This window comes from Diospyros lotus, chromosome 7 (assembly GCF_014633365.1).
Source record: "Diospyros lotus cultivar Yz01 chromosome 7, ASM1463336v1, whole genome shotgun sequence".
Taxonomy (NCBI): domain Eukaryota; kingdom Viridiplantae; phylum Streptophyta; class Magnoliopsida; order Ericales; family Ebenaceae; genus Diospyros; species Diospyros lotus.
The window spans coordinates 21,642,924-21,661,034 of record NC_068344.1 but is presented as its reverse complement, the minus strand read 5'-3'; the positions used below and the strand labels follow the sequence as shown (position 1 = coordinate 21,661,034).

Below are 18,111 nucleotides of genomic sequence, written 5' to 3'. Positions count from 1 at the left end.
AATCTTATTATTAATATAATCTTCTAATTTTAACTAAATATGTAGTTTATGAAAAAAAATTAAAAATCACACTTAGAATTTTTAAAAATTTTATGAAAAAATTTGGAAGAGGCATTTGCCTTTTAAGTGTTCAATTTTTAATTTAATTTTTTAAAAAGTCAAAATTATTTTTGTTAAGTAATATGATAACATCAAATTTAATGTGAAACCCGATCGGACTTGGTGGGACTGGTTTTGTGGGCCCACGAAACCTGATCGACTTTGGTTGGGTCACAAAACCCAATCGATTTTCTTTGTCCACCAAATCCGATCAGGAACCCTATCGGGTTTGGCGGAGCCACGAAACCCGATTGGGTTTCCTGGCCCCGCCAAACCAGATTGAGTTCTTGATTGGGTTTGGTGGGGCAACAAACCCCGATCGGGTTTCCTGGCCCCACCAAACTCGATTTCGATGTGCAATTTTGAAATTGTTTTGTTTCACGCAAATCAATTAGATCTGAAATGATATCTAAGCAAAATAACCAAAATATGTGTTCTACTCGCAACCACAATCATTTTACATCTCTTAATAAGCATGTGTTATAAAAATAAAAATAATGAAAAACAAAACAAATCAAAATCGATACCTTTAGATTGATTGAGAATGCTTGTTAGAGAGAAAGAAACTTAATGAATACAGCTTCAATAAGGTTCTAGTTGCGATTGATGAACAAGTTTGAATCACCCAACAAGCAAATAGAAATAATGATTGAGTTTGGGGGGGTTTCAGCAATGAATAAAGTCAGAGCGTGAATGTTGAAAGAAATGAAATGAAGAAAGATAATATGAAAGAGATAAAAGTATTTTCGTAAATGAGGTTAAAAGCAGACTCTTCATTTTTAAATCTCTATTTTAGGCATCTTACATAAAAGTAATTATAGAGTGTAATTAGTTTATTTACTTGAGAAAAAAATATTTTTTTATCTATAAAAAGGTTGAAAATAATTTTATACATTTAATTTGGCTTAATTATGAATTCCTCCATTTGTAGTATTGTGTTAAAATGTTTGAAAAAATAATATTAGATTAAATAATTTAAAAAATTATAATATATTTAAAAATTTCTCAAACTAAAACTAAACTACTACCTTAAAAAATTGAAAACTAAATTGCCATGACAAAAGTATCCAAGACAAGTGGACAACGGCTTGTTTGGTATGACTTTTTTAACTGATTTTTATTTTTAAGAATTAATATAAAAGTTCAGGTGATCGTTATTATTTTATAAATAACTTTTCGAGTGAAAAAGTTAACTCAACTTTTGAGTCTATGATAACAATATAGAAAAAGTTTTTAGCTTCTTAAAAACCTAAAACCCCTTCAATAAACAATTTTTTATATTATTATACCAAACACTTAACAAGAATTTTTATAAATAAAAGCTTCTCAAAAAAAGATTCATAAACTGAAATTTAAGCTCCAACTTAAGCTTCACTAAAACGAACACTAAATTAGAAAAAAATATAGTGAAAAAAAAAAAAAAGGAGAAAGGAAGACTTAAAAGAACTTGATAAAAATCCCTTAAACATAACATAAGATAAGGTATAATAGCCTTATAAAAGATATATTCATTTAGCTAAATGCATCTAATAAAGTTAGGGTTTGTAATTGTTGTGGCATGTAGTTATAAACTTATAATAATGTAATTATTTACATCTTATAAATATTAAATTTATAAGTTATAAAGAAATAATAATGTTCTATTCATAAGTTTTAATTTTAAAATCCTAATATATTATATTAATATTTTAAAATATAATGATATAAAATAATATTTAATATTGTACACCTTACATTATTAATATTTTATTAATTAATCTAAAATTGCACAATTAGGATATAATATATACAAAAATATAATATTCTCCAGAGAGAAGAATAATAGAAAGATGATGGATGAGATCAGATGTACCACAACGGTTGCCATTGGAAGGAAGGCTTCATCATTGTGAACCAAATGCCCTAGAATAAATAAAAATGATCCCGCGTCCGTGCTATATAAATTTATGAATCCACCTAACATAGTAAGATTAAAATTTGATATATTAATATTATCGAGGTTGTGCCAAGCAAAATAAAAGAACAAACTTGTATCTTGGGATGACTCTCCCTTTGAGAGCCTCCAGTGCTCAGTCTTTTAATTCTGTTAGAGGAAGTAAACTGTGAGATGTGTTTTGGAGAGGCCAGGGTTCAAAATCGCGACCTACCGGGATGACACCGGCATATCACGGCTTGTCCTTTGCCATCTGCTCTATGCCCTGGGAAGCAACAAACTTGTATCTAATTAAGCTGGACATGGAGGAAATTGGAGTATGGCATTCCCTCAAAGGTGGTCTTAGGTACATACACTTAACGGCCACACAGCAGCAGATGGATAAGAGCTGGGGAAAGAACAGAGGAAAAGAAAAAAAAAATGTGAACTGTACAGTAGTCAGTAAACAAACCAACCTCCTAGCTGATAGTAATTAGGGGTGCCTCATTCCCAACCCATCAACTCCTTTTGAACACGCTCCCTGATCGCATCCCTATTCCTGGGCAGAGGGAAATCATCCCCATCGTCCAGTAGGATTCTGTAAACCTCCCATTCCCGATCGCGAATCCAGTGTCTCCCTATCTCCACCTGTAAAACCCAGAAAAGAGAAGAGCAACAAAAACCTCCTCAGATGATTTGCCATACAAGTTATGCACTCTGGGAGAGACAATGTGATTGAGCGGGATATGTTACCGAAAAGATGCGTATATCAAGAGTCTTGAGAGCGAGGGTAATATCATAAAACACGAGTGGTCGGCCCCTGCCTGATAACTCGACAGGGTTTGCTACCAGCAGCTCAGTGTCGGGACCTCGACTCAACACATTGACACTAAGAGGACAGGCAAGCTCCATTCTCAAACGAGAGCACAAGGCATTCTGCTTCTCGGGGTCAACTATCTTCTTTCCATCCACTTGCCTTATAAACAAGTCCACCTCACAGTTCCCCTTTGAACTAGCAAAGAATCGACCATAATAAATCTGAAAGAAGATAACCACTCAGTTTCATCAGCAAGCGTGTTGTTTTATTGATGATTCTACTTAAGCATAGTGGCATTAGTCATTGATGATAATATAGTGGGTGTTGACTCTAGCAACCTTTAGGTTTGATGGCATAAAGAAAAGGGTCAAAATACTGGTAAATGATTATTCAGTGCACGGTATCAAGTTCTTCTTCATCACAACACAAAAGACAAAAGTGTCCACAAAAGGTTCTGTGGGTCTATAAACCAAGAATGCTCAGAGAAAAGAACATGCTTCCATCGGGATCTAGTCAAATAATATTTTAATAAAATAGAGTTTCCGGCGTACATGGTTGTTGTAATCCTTTAAGGTTCTCATGATGTCGTAAAGGAGACCTTTGTAATCTTGGCAGAGAATTCGAATGAGGGTGTGAGAGGGGCTGAGAGAATTATCCACCGTGATAGATATAGGATTGGAGGCAAGAGAACCATTCAAGTATCGGCTGCAGAACTCTAAACAAAACATGTCTTCCATAATTACTGGTGGAAGAAAGGAGGATCCATGTGAGCACGCAATAACTTCTGGACCAGCCAGTTCAATCTCACAAGTTATGAGAGCATTCCCTAGTACAGCATCCAAACAGCCAACAGTTTCCTCCTGTCTCTTCTTAGTGTGAAGCAGTCCTCTGATTGAGAATAAGAGAAAATTTATACAATTTCATCATTTAAACAATTAATGATTGACAAGTACAAGTTATCACTAAAAAAGAAAAGATCAGCCAGGTTCACCTTTTAAGCCAGGAATAAAATAACACTACTACAGAACATGCACAAAGAGTGAAATTTTCCAACTTCAAATCATTGTGCCACAACTATTATTTACTAGGCTTGTACATTACAACGAACTAGACAACCTTATGAATGACTACAAATGGGAAGTTAACCAAGTCATTTCTATAGCAGCATATTATTATTCAACAAGAAGGATCCTTCAAAATTGAAGGCATAGCCATAGGAGTAACATCATGTCACGTTCTGCTGCATCTGCTATGTAGTTTAACATAACATTGCTGGCTAAATGGCAATCTTATTAGAAAATTTATGAGATTTAAAATCATATATGCAGTGTCACTTTCATCCACAGTAGTGAAGTGAGAAATAATATTTGACGTGTAAAACAGGATAAGCCTTCACAATAATTTCTACAACACCCTTTAGAGGATCACCTAAAAAGGACTTGATTATTTCACAACCAGATTCCTCGGGGCATAGGTAATCTTATTGTAGGTGAACCACTGCCTTACACTGGAAAATAATTTAGTCTCCAGGTTGTGATTATTTCAGTGCTAACAATCAAATTAACATTGATATTGTCTCAATAAATTATACATGCTACCATATTCAGATTTCCTCTACTATTCCATAAGATCAAACCAACAAGACAGATGAAAACAAAATGATAAGCAGAAACATAGCACCACAAGAAACTGAACGGACCTAATGTCTGTGACAAAGAAAAGATCCATCACTCTCCCATCCGGTGTTGTGGATACCTTAACTCTCTTTATTGTAAGCTCCAGTTGGCAAAGAACCTTTGTTACATCTATAAGAAAGAATAAAAAATCAAACAAAGGAGGAGCAGAGAAGATAGTAGAAAAGATATATCTCTTCGATATATAAATGAAAGAGTGAAAATCTAAACAATATTTTGAAAGCAATGCTACAGACGCTGACTTCCCTGTTGTGATCAAATATGAATTACTACTATTTTCTTTTGGAAAATATTAAATACAAGCTGACTCCCTTGATATGACCTAATATGAAGCTTCTTTGACTTTCAACACACCCCGGTCACAAGAGTAAGTAATAAGAGGTGGAATCTATCAAAGACTTAAACAGGAAGAAAGCATATACCTTTCAACAAATATAAAGAATTACAATTAACATTATAAGCACAAGATCAATCCTCTGGTCAAAGTAAGAAATATTAACAGATATCTTAGAAAAAGTTTAAAATAACAAAACAATGCAATCAGCCTGGGCATGTGATGCAGATAAAGAACTATCTCAAATCCGATTCACATTTGGTTTGGCTCCGAATTAAAGTTAAGCAAAAAACAAAACAAAAAAAGTACCATGTAAGAGGTCTTTGCGATCGTAGTAACACCAGAACTTCAATAGGAAGATGTCTGGGGGCTTAGGCTGTTGAAATTCCTCTCTGTAGTAGTAAATTTCTGCTACAGCAGGCAGACACATCGGGCACACCTCTACTAGTCTCTTCTTTATCAAATCCCACCTTGTTTTTGGCCTCCCAACTACCCAGAAAACTATGTAACACCATTTGCCATCCGTTGTAACATCTACACACCAAAGAAGAAAAGCAGCATACAAAGTAAAGAGAAAATAGGGAAAACATCTCTACACCTATTTTTTCTTGCCAAGAATCTTAAGATGTCATGAAACCAATTGAAGAAAAATAGAATGCCCTCCCTCATTTGAAAAGAAGTTTCAAACCCCTATGGTTTGCTTGGTGGTGAGAGGCTACAGTTGCTGCCTCGGATGCAACGAAGGTTCAAATTTTAAGTGCTTACTGGGTGACAGTGGTATGTGGTTTTGTGGGCTACTGTGCGTGTCCGTGTCCATGAGTCGGGAAATTGTGTATGTAATTGCAGTGGAAAAGAATTAAATAATTCAAATTTACCACCATCTCCTTATTTTGCAACGGATCCCAAAACTCAAAACCCCATATCATCAGTTGAACGAAAACATAACAAATTTAAAAAAGGAAAAGAAATAAGAAAATTGCATCGATTCATCAAATTTCCCCCAAGAACATAAGATCCATCCCACTAGGAAAACCTAAAGAAATGGAAGGCACCATACCTCCTCTGGCAATGCTCAAGCCGAAGAGCAATATGATCCTACACAAATCACAACCCAGGCCAGTCTTGTCGGGGCAGTTCACAGTGATGACAGTGGGATCGCCCCGCTTCTCGGCCTCTTTTATCAACACCGCATCCTCGAACAAGATGCCCATTGCCTCTTCTTATCCTCCTCTCTTCACATGAAAGTGGTGTGGCTAGGCTAGGTTCCTGATCTATGGAACGGGAGGAAGTTCGCTTGGCGGGGTTTCTTGCTGTGTTTCAGTTGGGGGAACGAAGAAGAGGAGAGGGAGACAAGGAAGCGTGGAGGGGAACCAAATTAGGAATCTTCCTTCCATACTCATGTCTTAGGCTCGCCTCTTTCTATCCTCTTGGTTTTGGGGATTCAATCTCTCCTCCTCGCTTCTCGCATCGCTATTCGCTCCTACCATTTCTTCCAGGGAAAGGAAAAGTGGGCCCCATTCGGTTATCCACTCAGTTGGTATCCAACCTTTATTGTCACCTGCGTTTCCAGTAATAATATAATTTCTTATTTTTTATTATTTGAAAATTATAAGATATATATATATATAAACGATTGTAATATAATTTTTTTTATTTAGATGGAGAATAAAAACAAATAAGAAAAAAATTATAATTATAACTTCAGATAAACAAAAGGAAAAATAGCAAAAATAATAACATATTTTATTTCTTATTCTTATATCTTAAATTAATGTGTAAATAAAATAAGAGTATAAAAAAAATAAAATAATATTATGTACGGTCTTTTCCCCTCTCTTTTCGTTATAAAACTCTTATCTTAATAAAAAATATATATCTTATTTTCCTTCCAAATTATTTTTCACTAGTTTTTTTAGTAGGGGTGTTTAAAAAAATCGGTGCACTGCGAAAATCGACCAAACTGAACCGAACCAAACCAAATCGATCCGATCGATTTTTTTTTTTTTTTACGGTCGAAAACGGTTTGGATTTTGTCCAAACCGCACGGTTTGCAATTTGGACAGTTTGCGGTTCGGTTTCAAACCGAACCGTCCAAGAAAATAATAAAAAAAATTATTATTATAAAAATCTAATAATTGGCGGCCCATCTTATTTATTTTTTACACTATTTTGTCTTTATTTTTTGCTCCTATTTATTTACGTTTAATTGTCTTTATTTACCAATATTTGTGTCTTTATTTATCATTTTTAAATATCATTTTTAGTATTTTAAATAGTATTTCAAATCGCAGCTTGGCCGAACTCAAACCAAACCGTGGTCTGGTTTGGTTGAAAAATCGCACTAGCAGTTTGGCGTGCTGAAAATAATTCAGACCGGCCAACCCGTACCGCGAACACCCCTATTTCTTAGTATAATTTTATTATTATAAAAAAAGATAATTGAATTAAATTAGCTTTCTACTTATTTTTTATTTTGTTTGCTAGATGAACTGAATAAGCATATCACGTATACATACATAAATAACAAAATTAAACAAACCAAGATTTAAAATTGATTTAATTGAAATGACAAAACTTAATCAAGATAATTAAAATTAGAGGGGTAATTCGTAACATGCATGTGTAAATAGAAAAATAAAAAAATTTAAATAAATATTTATCGATAGGGCTTGACAGTTTTAATTTAGTTTTTACAAGATATAATGCGTGTTTCATTTTTTAAGTTTTTAGAATAATAAAAGGAAGGGAAGCCTTGTGTTGGGGATAACTTGAAAATGACAAAGACCGACCGACCGACGGCTCGCCGGTTGCCGGTTGGGAGGCTTGGCCTTAGGCGTTGAATGTATATCATCATCTCATGATAAATTGACGAGATATATATAACGCGAGAGAGATGAGATGAGATGTTAGGTGGGTGTCACTAGTCTTAGATCACCAACTTCCACTTGCTTTACACGTGCATTGACTCAATTTTGTTGGAGGGAAGGGGAAGGGAAGATTTATTTGTAGATTTTTTTATTTTCATTTTGAAAATAAAAATAAAATAAAATATCCCTTAAAATACATGAATGCTAGTTTTATATTTGTTTGTAGAATATATGCATCAAAACAATATATTTTACATATTTTAAAATATAAAGTATGTGACTTTTTTATATATTTTAAAATATATAATTATAAAGATAAATGAACAAAATTATTATATTTATTCGATACAGATAACATCAGAGTGGAATTTAAGCCCCCTTCCCCACTCTTTATATGTCTGCGTCTTTGCTCGATCTTGATAGAAGAACAATTCTCAAAAAATAAAATATCAAAATCACCATCCAACTCAATGAAGTGAAGTGGAGTGGAGGCAAATGTTTTGAGACTCCGAAGTTTGTGTGGAATGAAAAAGGCATCTTAGGAGTTGTCACACTCAATACTTAAAAAGTGACTTCTTTTTCCACTTAGAAGAAAAGTATTTTGGACTCAAAACAAAAAAAAAAAAAAAAAAAAAATCAAAAGGTAAAAAGTATAATAATAAAGATGAAAAAAAATGATACTTCTTTTTGCATAATTGTGAAAGGGAATACAAATTTTACATTTCTACGCAACTTGTTTGAAAAAGATATTTGGTACTGATAGGATTTTAAAAATAAATAATATAGTATTAACAGTGTGCAAATAGTCAGTTCAGTTATCGAATTGATCGAAATTCACTAATCGATTAAACCGAATTGAGAATCAAAATTGAACTGAATTAATCAATTAATCGAAAAAACTAAACTAATTGAGAATTGAAAAAATTAAAATTAAATCGTATAAACTAAATCAAATAGATTAAAATAAAAAAATACAAAAAAAGATTGAAGTATCCGAAAAAAAACACACCCCTTGTTATCTTTCACCATTAAACTCATTACGGAGAAAATCTTGTTATCTTTCACCATTAAACTCATTACGTATAGGTTCGTTGACATCTGATCATTAAATATGAAGAAAACCTTGTTACCTTTCGCCATTAAAGATAAAAGAAGATGCTGGCCGGCAACAACGCGGAGAGGGAGATAAAAAAGAAATGGTGAGAAATAGAGAAATGGGAATAGTGTTTTTTAAAAAAGAAAAAGCCTATAAATAATCATTGATTCTTTAATCAAATCTTAAAAGTGATAGGTGAAATTTATTTATAAATTTTAATTTTTTTCTAAAAAGTTCAAAAATAATTTTTATAAAATGTTATTGGAATAAATTGCATTGAGAACCACATATATAGCAATTTGTATAAAGACCTCCACATTAAAATTTATAAATAAATTTCACATATGACTTCTAAAATTTGGCTAAAAAAGCATTGACTACTTGACATGGTCAATCTTCGTGCAGGCATGCATAAATACAGATATTTAGGCTCTATTGGACGTAGTCCAAGTTACTGGGAGTTAAACAAGTTTTTTCAGTGATTGCGTACCAAGAAGCTGTCGTATAGGGTAGACGGACTACCTGAGGGATATTTGGTTGGCTGCTTCATAGTTGGCAAATTATCCTAGATGTGAAAGTAAAGAAGGCGCGCACTCTGTCCAAAACTTTCGGTGTCTCTTGTTTGGTACGCAAATGTCCCTTTAAAATATCCTTAAATTGTAATTTATTTACAAAAATATTTGATAAATAAAATTGTAATATTAAAATATATTATAACAATATTTACAAAAAAAAAATAATAAAATCACATCCATAAAAATGTATAACATCATATACGATATTTTGCAAAAATGTAGATATGGTTAATTCATTAGGTATGATCGTTGTGCAATGAAAGGACAACCTGTCACGACCCGAAATCTGATAAGTTATGACCGACACTAATCCCAAGGCCTAGCGGCCCCACAATGGACTAGTAAGCCTCTTCTCTAACTCGATTTGAATAAAACAATAATACTACTGACAAGATATAGAACATAGAGTAAAATACCATTTCACTTTCTAACATAATATTTCAATATTCCATATATAACAGTTGTACAAAATAAGAATATCTGTCACATTGCTGTCATAAATACATATCTGATCCCGTATCTCGAACCCTTGACACAATTATGTGCCACAAAAATAAAAGACAAAACATCAGACTCTATAGTACGAGTATGTCTCCACGGAACATCCTACATCACATCAGGATTCAAAAAAAGCATCTGATATCATACTAGAAGATCTGCTGGATCAATAATCAAAAGGAGGATTCCCTGAAAATATTTTTAATAAAAAATGGTGAGTCTTGTGGACTCGCGAGTATAAGGTATGTCATGCCCACTAGGAGAGTATGCAATAAAATGCTAGGATGATCATTATGAGTACAATAACATAATAATGATATAAACAGCAAAAATATGTACCATAAGTTTAAATAATTTTGAGGTTTCAAAGGAAAACATAGTGTAGGAAAAATAGGTGCCTAAGGACAATCCCCATAAGTCATTCCCTAACCACCTAAGTCCCATATACTTTTATATGAGATGCATGCACTGATTCTGAGGACACACTAATAGAAACTAGCCTAACACCTATATACACATGCACATAAGTATATATATCGGCACATACATCATCATCACACAATATCATCATAATGATCCACGTGATAGTAGTGCTGAAACATACTATCCGTGTCTTTCATAGCCTTGGCATACCAAGCCTCACAGTACCATGATTTTTTCCTGTTGTGAGTCACCAGGGAATCTACTAGATAGTCCTCTAATAATAATGCAAATGATACCCTAATTTATACACAAATCATAATCATTTATCATTTTATATGGTGTCTAAAATACACCATATCATGCAATATTTCACATTCTCAAGACAAGAAATCAATTAGGGTATCTTTCAGCTTATGTCTCTCCTAGTATGATGAAAATATTTCATGCAAGTTAGAACATTTAAAAGTATTCTTCTATAATCCGCATATAAAAATCATGTACCAGTTATGCATATAAAAATCAGTACATGTTGATAATCTTTATGTATGAAACAGTATATACGTGCATAATATAAGGTAAACATAACATATCCTGTCTACTCGCCTGGGAAACGATGACTCAAGTCCGAGTCTGGGAAAAGATCGAAAAAAATCTTGAGAATCCGAGCCTACAATAAATAGAATGGGGTGGCCACATTTAGGTAACAAAAGTAACGACGTAATGAAATTATCGAAAATCCTAACCATTGCCAAACACCCTGAATTGATTATTTTATACCTTGGCTTGCGCAATATTCGAATTTGGTGTCATGGAATTCGTCGAGCTTAGCCGTCGACTACGTCATCATGCCTCGCCTTGCATGCTACGCGTAAGTGTATAGTGGAACTATACACCCACTTATAGGCTGCAATAACATAATATATATATATATTTCTATATTCACCAATAAATTAGTTTTCTTTTAATATAGATAATATATTTTTATTTAAATTCCTCATTTATCAAAAATACATATATATTTATATTTATAACTAAATTGATAATTTTTTAAAAAAACTTAATAATTAATTAATTAATAATTTAATAAATGGTTTAAAAGGAATAAATTGCACTATCCTAGCCTCAGAATAAAATGAATCCATCAGAAATTAGGATTCGAAATAAATCCACATCATCATCATAGGCTAACCTAGAATGCACTCGGGGTCAGTCTTGCTCAGCCTCGAGTCATCTAATAAGGCTTCGTCCTTAGGACTTCGATCAACAAAATGACTCGCCAATCATATCGCCAATTCCAGGAGACCTAAAGAGAACCCAAATTAGACTGATGTCGATATCCTGAGTAGGACCAACCTAACCAAGTCATCCTAGGTCCACGGACAAGCGACAAGGGAGAACAAGCCGAGTGGGCCAGCCCAAGGGCTGCCACAACTGGGTCAGTCATGTCCAACACATTGGGCTATCTTATAACCCAATCGGGCCCCGCCATCCTAGGCCAAAACCTAACCCGACATGCCCAACCCCAAAAGCCCTCATTTCTTTTTTCTTTATATTTTATTTATCTTTTTATTTTCTTTCCTTTTATTCTTTTTCTTTTCTTTTCTAATTTTCTTTCTTTCTTCCCAACAAACTGCCGCTGCCGGCCGGTCAAAAACGGCCGACCATCATACCGATACGAAGCCCTCGCCACGAATAACAATATATCTCAAAATGAGACCCATCAGAAGGTCAAATCTTAATAGATATAAGAATTAATTTTCGGACAAAATAGGGGCGAAATCTGGCCATTGCCGTTTGCAGGCCGTCGGCCAATTTTTTTCAACAATCAGAGGCTACCTCGAGGTGCGCAGCACCAAGAAAAGCAACATACCCAAAAATAAGAAAGATCGGACGGCTAGATCTTCGTAGATCTAGAGTCAAACTCTCAGCCAAAAAGGGACAAACACACTGCCAACGTCGCCAACCACCGTGGTTGACGATTTCCGCCGATCCAAGACCACCACCCAACTTCCTCAAGCAAACTGACCAACATATCCCAAAACCATCAAAATCCAACAGTCGGATCTTCGTAGATCTGACCTCAAACATCCAGCCAAAAGCCCACATCGCACCTCAAGATACATCTCACAAAAATAGCAAGAAAAATCGAAAAGATCAAGCCAAAATGCTTACCTCCTTGTAGATTGGGGACGCTTTAACGGTGAAAATAAGATCGGATCGAAGATCGAACGGCTCGATCGCTTGGAATCAACGAAAATCCGAGAAGGAAAGAGAGAAAATGAGAGAGAGAGAGAGAGAGAGAGAGAGAGAGAGAGAGAGAGATTTTATGGGGGGGCTGCCCAAGCGCCTCCCCCTTTTCTTTTAAGTATTTTCCCTTTTTTATTATTATTATATATATATATATTTAATTTAATTTAATTAATTTAATTATTATTATTTTTTCCTTCTTTTTTTTTCGGATCTTTACATTCTCCCCCCCTTATAAAAATTCGTCCTCGAATTTCACGGAAACAAATACGAATATTTCTCTTTTATGGCATCTTCCATCTCCCAAGTGGCCTCATCCTCACTATAGTTGCTCCACTGGACTTTAACGGAAGCTATTTCCTTAGATCTAAGCTTTTCAACATGTCTATCTAAGATCTTAACAGGTTGCTCTTCATATTGCAAGCTTGGTTGAATCATAGTGGGTGCTATCGAGGGCAAAACATGAGAGGGGTCTCCAATAACCCCGCGTAGCATCGACACATGAAATATAGGGTGCACTCCAACCATCGACGGTGGTAGCGCCAACTCATAAGCTACCTTCCCAATCCGCCTAAGGACTCGAAAAGGTCTAACATATCAGGGACTGAGTTTACTTCTCCTCCCAAACCTCACTACCCCCCTTCATAGGCGATACTCTAAGGTACACCAAATCATCCACTGCAAACTCTAAGGGTCGACGCCTACGATCTGCATACGACTTCTGATGACTCTGAGCTGTTAAAAGCCTATCACGAACTACTTGGACGATCTCTATGCTTTAGCCAACCAAATCTGGGCCAATAAGTCATCTCTCACCAACCTCAAACCAACCTAAGGGTGACCTACATTGTTGACCATATAGCGCCTCGTAAGGTGCCATCTGAATGCTGAATTGATAGCTATTGTTATACGAAAATTTGATATAGGGCAAATTCTTTTCCCAACTACCCTTGAAATTAAGGGCACACGCTCTAAGCATGTCCTCAAGTATCTGGATAGTCCTCTCCGACAGGCCATCCGTCTGGGGGTGAAACGCAGTACTCAATGCTAACTGCGTACCCAAAGCCTATCAAACGAGCCCAATACCGAGAGGTAAATATGGACTCTCGATCAGAAATAATAGAAATGGGTACTCCGTGATACCGTACAATCTCATGAATAAATTTCTGAGCTAACTGAGAAGCAGTAAATGACGTACGTACGAGCTGTCTTCGTTAAGCGATCTACTACTACCCATACTGAATCATGTCCTGCAAGGGACCTCGGTAATCCTGTAACCATATCCATGGTAATATGCTCCCATTTCCATTGGAAAATTGGGATGCTCTCCAACAAACCTCCTGGCCTCTTATGCTCAGCTTTCACTTGCTGACAGACTTGGCAAGTCAGACACGTACGAGTAACATATTTTTTAAGGCGCGACCACCAAAACAATTGCTTTAGGTCCTGGTACATCTTGGTAGTCCCTGGGTGAATGGAAAATCGAGAATGATGAGCCTCTCTAAGGATCCTACTCCTCAGCTCGTCTAGATCGGGGACACAGAGCCGAGTCCTAAATCTCAACACTCCAGAAGGGTTAACAGAAAAATCCAACGCCTTACCTTCTCCGACATCCTTAATGATCTTGGCTAGACTAGGGTCCTTAACTTGAGCCGCCTTAATCTCCTCCATCAAAGCAGACCTAAGCTCAATATGCACTAAAAATCCTCGAGACTTAGATATCTCTAAACGTGCACCACTCCGCTCTAAACTATGTAACTGCTCCACTAACAGTCTCCTCCAACTAGAAATATGAGTAAGGCTGCCTATAGACTTCCTACTCAAGGCATCTGCTACTACGTTAGTCTTTCCTGGGTGGTACAAAATATGGACATCATAGTCCTTTAGGAGTTCCATCCACTTACGTTGTCTCAAATTCAGATCACTTTAGTCAAAAATGTACTTGAGGCTCTTATGATCCATGAACACCTCGCAGGTCTCACCGTATAAGTAATGCCGCCATATCTTGAGAGCAAATACTACGGCAGCCATCTCGAGGTCATGAATAGGATAGTTCTGCTCATGTTTCTTCAACTGCCTAAAAGCATACGCAATAACTCTCTCACGTTGCATCAACACACATCCTAATCCAACCCTCGACGCATCACAGTACACGACATAACCCCCACTCCCTGACGGTAGGGTCAACACTGGCGCTATAGTCAAACGTCGCTTCAACTCATTGAAGCTTTCCTCATATGCATCTGACCACTCAAACTTTACATTCTTTTGGGTGACACGTGTCATCGGCGTTGCAATCTTAGAAAAATCCTTCACAAAGCGACGATAGTATCTTGCTAGATCTAGGAAACTACGTATCTCGGTAACGGTATTGGGTCTAGGCCACTGAGCCACAGCCTCTATCTTCTTTTGGTCCACCTGGATCCCTTGACTAAACACAACATGCCCCAAAAAGGCAACACTTTCTAGCCAAAACTCACACTTTGAAAACTTAGCATACAGCTCATTCTCACGAAGGGCTTGCAAAACCGTCCTAAGATGGTGGTCATGCTCAACATCACTTCTCGAGTACACCAATATGTCGTCTATAAACACGATAACGAATCGATCCAAAAAGGGTCGAAATACTCTATTCATCAAGTCCATGAATGCTGCCGAGGCATTCATCAACCCGAAGGACATCACCAAAAACTCGTAATGCCCATACCGAGTGCGAAAGGCAGTCTTGGGAATATCCTGATTCCTGATCCTCAATTGATGGTATCCTGATCTCAAATTAATCTTAGAAAATCGCCTTGCGCCTTGCAACTAATCAAATAGGTCATCAATGCGTGGTAACGGGCATTGATTACGAATAGTAACTTTGTTTAATTGACGATAGTCGATGCAAAGTCTCAAACTACCATCCTTCTTCTTCACAAATAGCACCGGCGCACCCTATGGCAACATGCTAGGCCTAATAAAGCCTTTATCTAAGAGTTCTTGTAATTGATTCTTTAACTCCCTCAACTCCGCTAGGGCCATTCTATACGGGGGTATCGAAATAGGTTGAGCCTCCGGTACTAGGTCGATACAAAACTCAATCTCTCGATCGGGTGGTAATCTCAGAAGCTCTTCAGGAAAAACATTTGGGAACTCACACACTACCGGGACTCTATTGACCTCCCCAACTGATCGGTCACACTCTTTCACAACTGCCAAGAACCCCTCACAACCTCTGCCCAACATACGTTGCGCCTTTATAGCTGATATCAGCTAGCCCTCGAGTCGCCCCTCGATAATCCTTACCAGAAAAATCAAGTAAAACTTTAAAGACAATCTAGGCTAGCGTGGCAAAGTAACACAAAGCTAACCATCCATACCTAAAATGGTGTTAAACTCCATAGGACCGAGTAAGATAAGATCTGCTAGCGTATCCCATGAGAGAAACAACACAAGCCCGATACTCTTGCTCTACCTGTAGGGCATCACCCACAGGAGTTCCCACTAACATGGGCTCAATCAGAGGAGTGGCAATTACTCCCAGACAGGGAGCAAACTACCGCGATACAAACAAATACGTCGCCTCGGGATCGAATAGCACGTGTGCACTGTGACCACAAATATGAACCGTACCTGTCACCATCTGGTTGTATGCCTGGGCATCTTGAGTCGTCATATGATAAACCCTCGGCTAACTCTGTAAGCCATGTCCCTCTCGAGACTAGGGAACGCTGCTCTGAGCTCTAGGTGCCAGCTGCTGGGCTGGAGCCTGTCGTCCTGGAGGGCCTCGCCCTGGTTGTGGGCAATCCCTATGTATGTGACCTGACTGTCCACACCTAAAGCATGTAATCAGGGCCTTCGCATATTTGCACACCCCTAAGTGTCTCTTCTTACATGTCAGACATTAAGGCCTTTCTTCCTGTCTATGTTGCCACTGCCGCCGCTGCTACTGTCTCTAGGAAGGGGGCGCAGGCAATGAAGGAAATAGTGGCGCTACTCCCAACGGCTGCGAACTCATCGTGCCCTTCCCCTTCTTCCTAGAAGAAAAGAAAGTGCCACTGTCACCTCTAGCCCTTTTCAAATCTCTAGTTGCCTTTTCCTCCGTTGCACGTGTCTCAAGGGCTAAGGCACTATCAATTGCCTCCTCATAAGTGCCAAAATGAGTGGCATGCAAACTCCTGAACCACGGCTAAATCAATCGAGATACGAAGCGTGTAATCCTGTCCTGCTCCGTAGGAACCAAAGCGGGTGCAAACTGTGAGAGCTCGGTGAACAATACATCATAACGCTCGACGCTCTTATCTGGGGTCTGCCTTAGGGCCTCAAATTGTTGGGCCCTCTGGAATCTCATAGTGTTAGAGACATATTTTTCCAAAAACAGTTTCTTGAATTGCACTCAACCCTAATATGAATCTTCAAGGATATATTTAAATCACATAAATTAAAAATGTCTCTTGATGGAGTGTTTGAGCACAAAAAGTAACACATAAGGGCCTCTAGAGATATTTTTATGCTAATAGAGGGTTTCCTTGTCAATAACTAAACTAGAAGGAGTTTGAGTGTAATTTATCCAAAGTTATCAAAAAATTTCTTTATTTTAACTAAGAACAAAAATTGAACAAGAAAAACCAAAAATAAAAATGAAAGTTTTGGATGACCCATATATGCTATTTTCACCTAATTAATTAATAATTTTAATTGTTGATAATAAAATTAGCAAAGCTTAATTAATTATACATGATCTGAAAGAAAATGAAACAAGTTAAGGGGTGAGAATGATTAGTCGAGCTGAGGTGGGTTAATAAGAGTCTTTATGTGAAAACAAATTGTGGTCGATAAGTATTACTTATTTTAAAATTGTTATGATTATTAATTAGATAATTATTTTGATTAGATTAATGGATGGGTGATGGAACAAATGTTTTTTTAAAGTTGGGTTTTGAGGATGTTAAAAAAATTCATGTGAGTCAAAGGGTCATCTTACTTAGAGCTACTACATTGAAAGTAAACACCTTATCAACTTTATGATATGAGTAAGATCAGATGGTTAGATAAGACAAGGCTTCCAAGAATTGAAAAAGCTAGGACTTTGAATAAGTATATTCTTGAATCTTTTTAAAATAAGGATAATCATCATAAGTACAGTTTCAATAAAAAATTATCTCAAAAACCAACCTATTAGGTAGTCATTTGCTCTCATATTTGAGGTAATTCTTAAAAGTTGAAGGAAGAAATAAGTTCGATTCCAATTCTAGTGCATAGTATCAGGAGATGGACATTCTAAGTTTTCTTAATATCACTTGTCCTAACTTCTATAAACCCAAGTTAAGACAATTTACATTTATCCAGCAATTCTAATTTCAATTAATGACTAATTTTTACATCATCAAATTTCCATCCAATAGTAGAATAAAATTATCCTTAATAGAAAGATGTATCTTTATCTCTATCAATGAGTTATTAATTTTATCTATAAATATATCCTTTGTCAACCCATCATATTACATATGAGTGTAGATAGACATTACTTAAAAAATTCATGTGTTTTTAAAAATAAAAATTCCTGA

General features: G+C 36.3%; 1 protein-coding gene across 1 annotated transcript; it reads right to left on the bottom strand.

Annotated features, from left to right (window-relative positions):
- Positions 1–2,042: 2,042 nt before the first annotated feature.
- Positions 2,043–6,319, bottom strand: LOC127805926 (ACT domain-containing protein ACR10-like). Its single transcript, XM_052342772.1, has 6 exons — positions 5,914–6,319; positions 5,166–5,390; positions 4,528–4,633; positions 3,380–3,716; positions 2,765–3,049; positions 2,043–2,659 (listed from the first exon to the last, which is right to left on the bottom strand). Exons 1-6 carry the CDS (start codon positions 6,065–6,067, stop codon positions 2,516–2,518), a joined length of 1,251 nt encoding a protein of 416 aa, XP_052198732.1. The 5' UTR covers positions 6,068–6,319; the 3' UTR covers positions 2,043–2,515.
- Between the last annotated feature and the right edge of the window lie 11,792 nt (positions 6,320–18,111).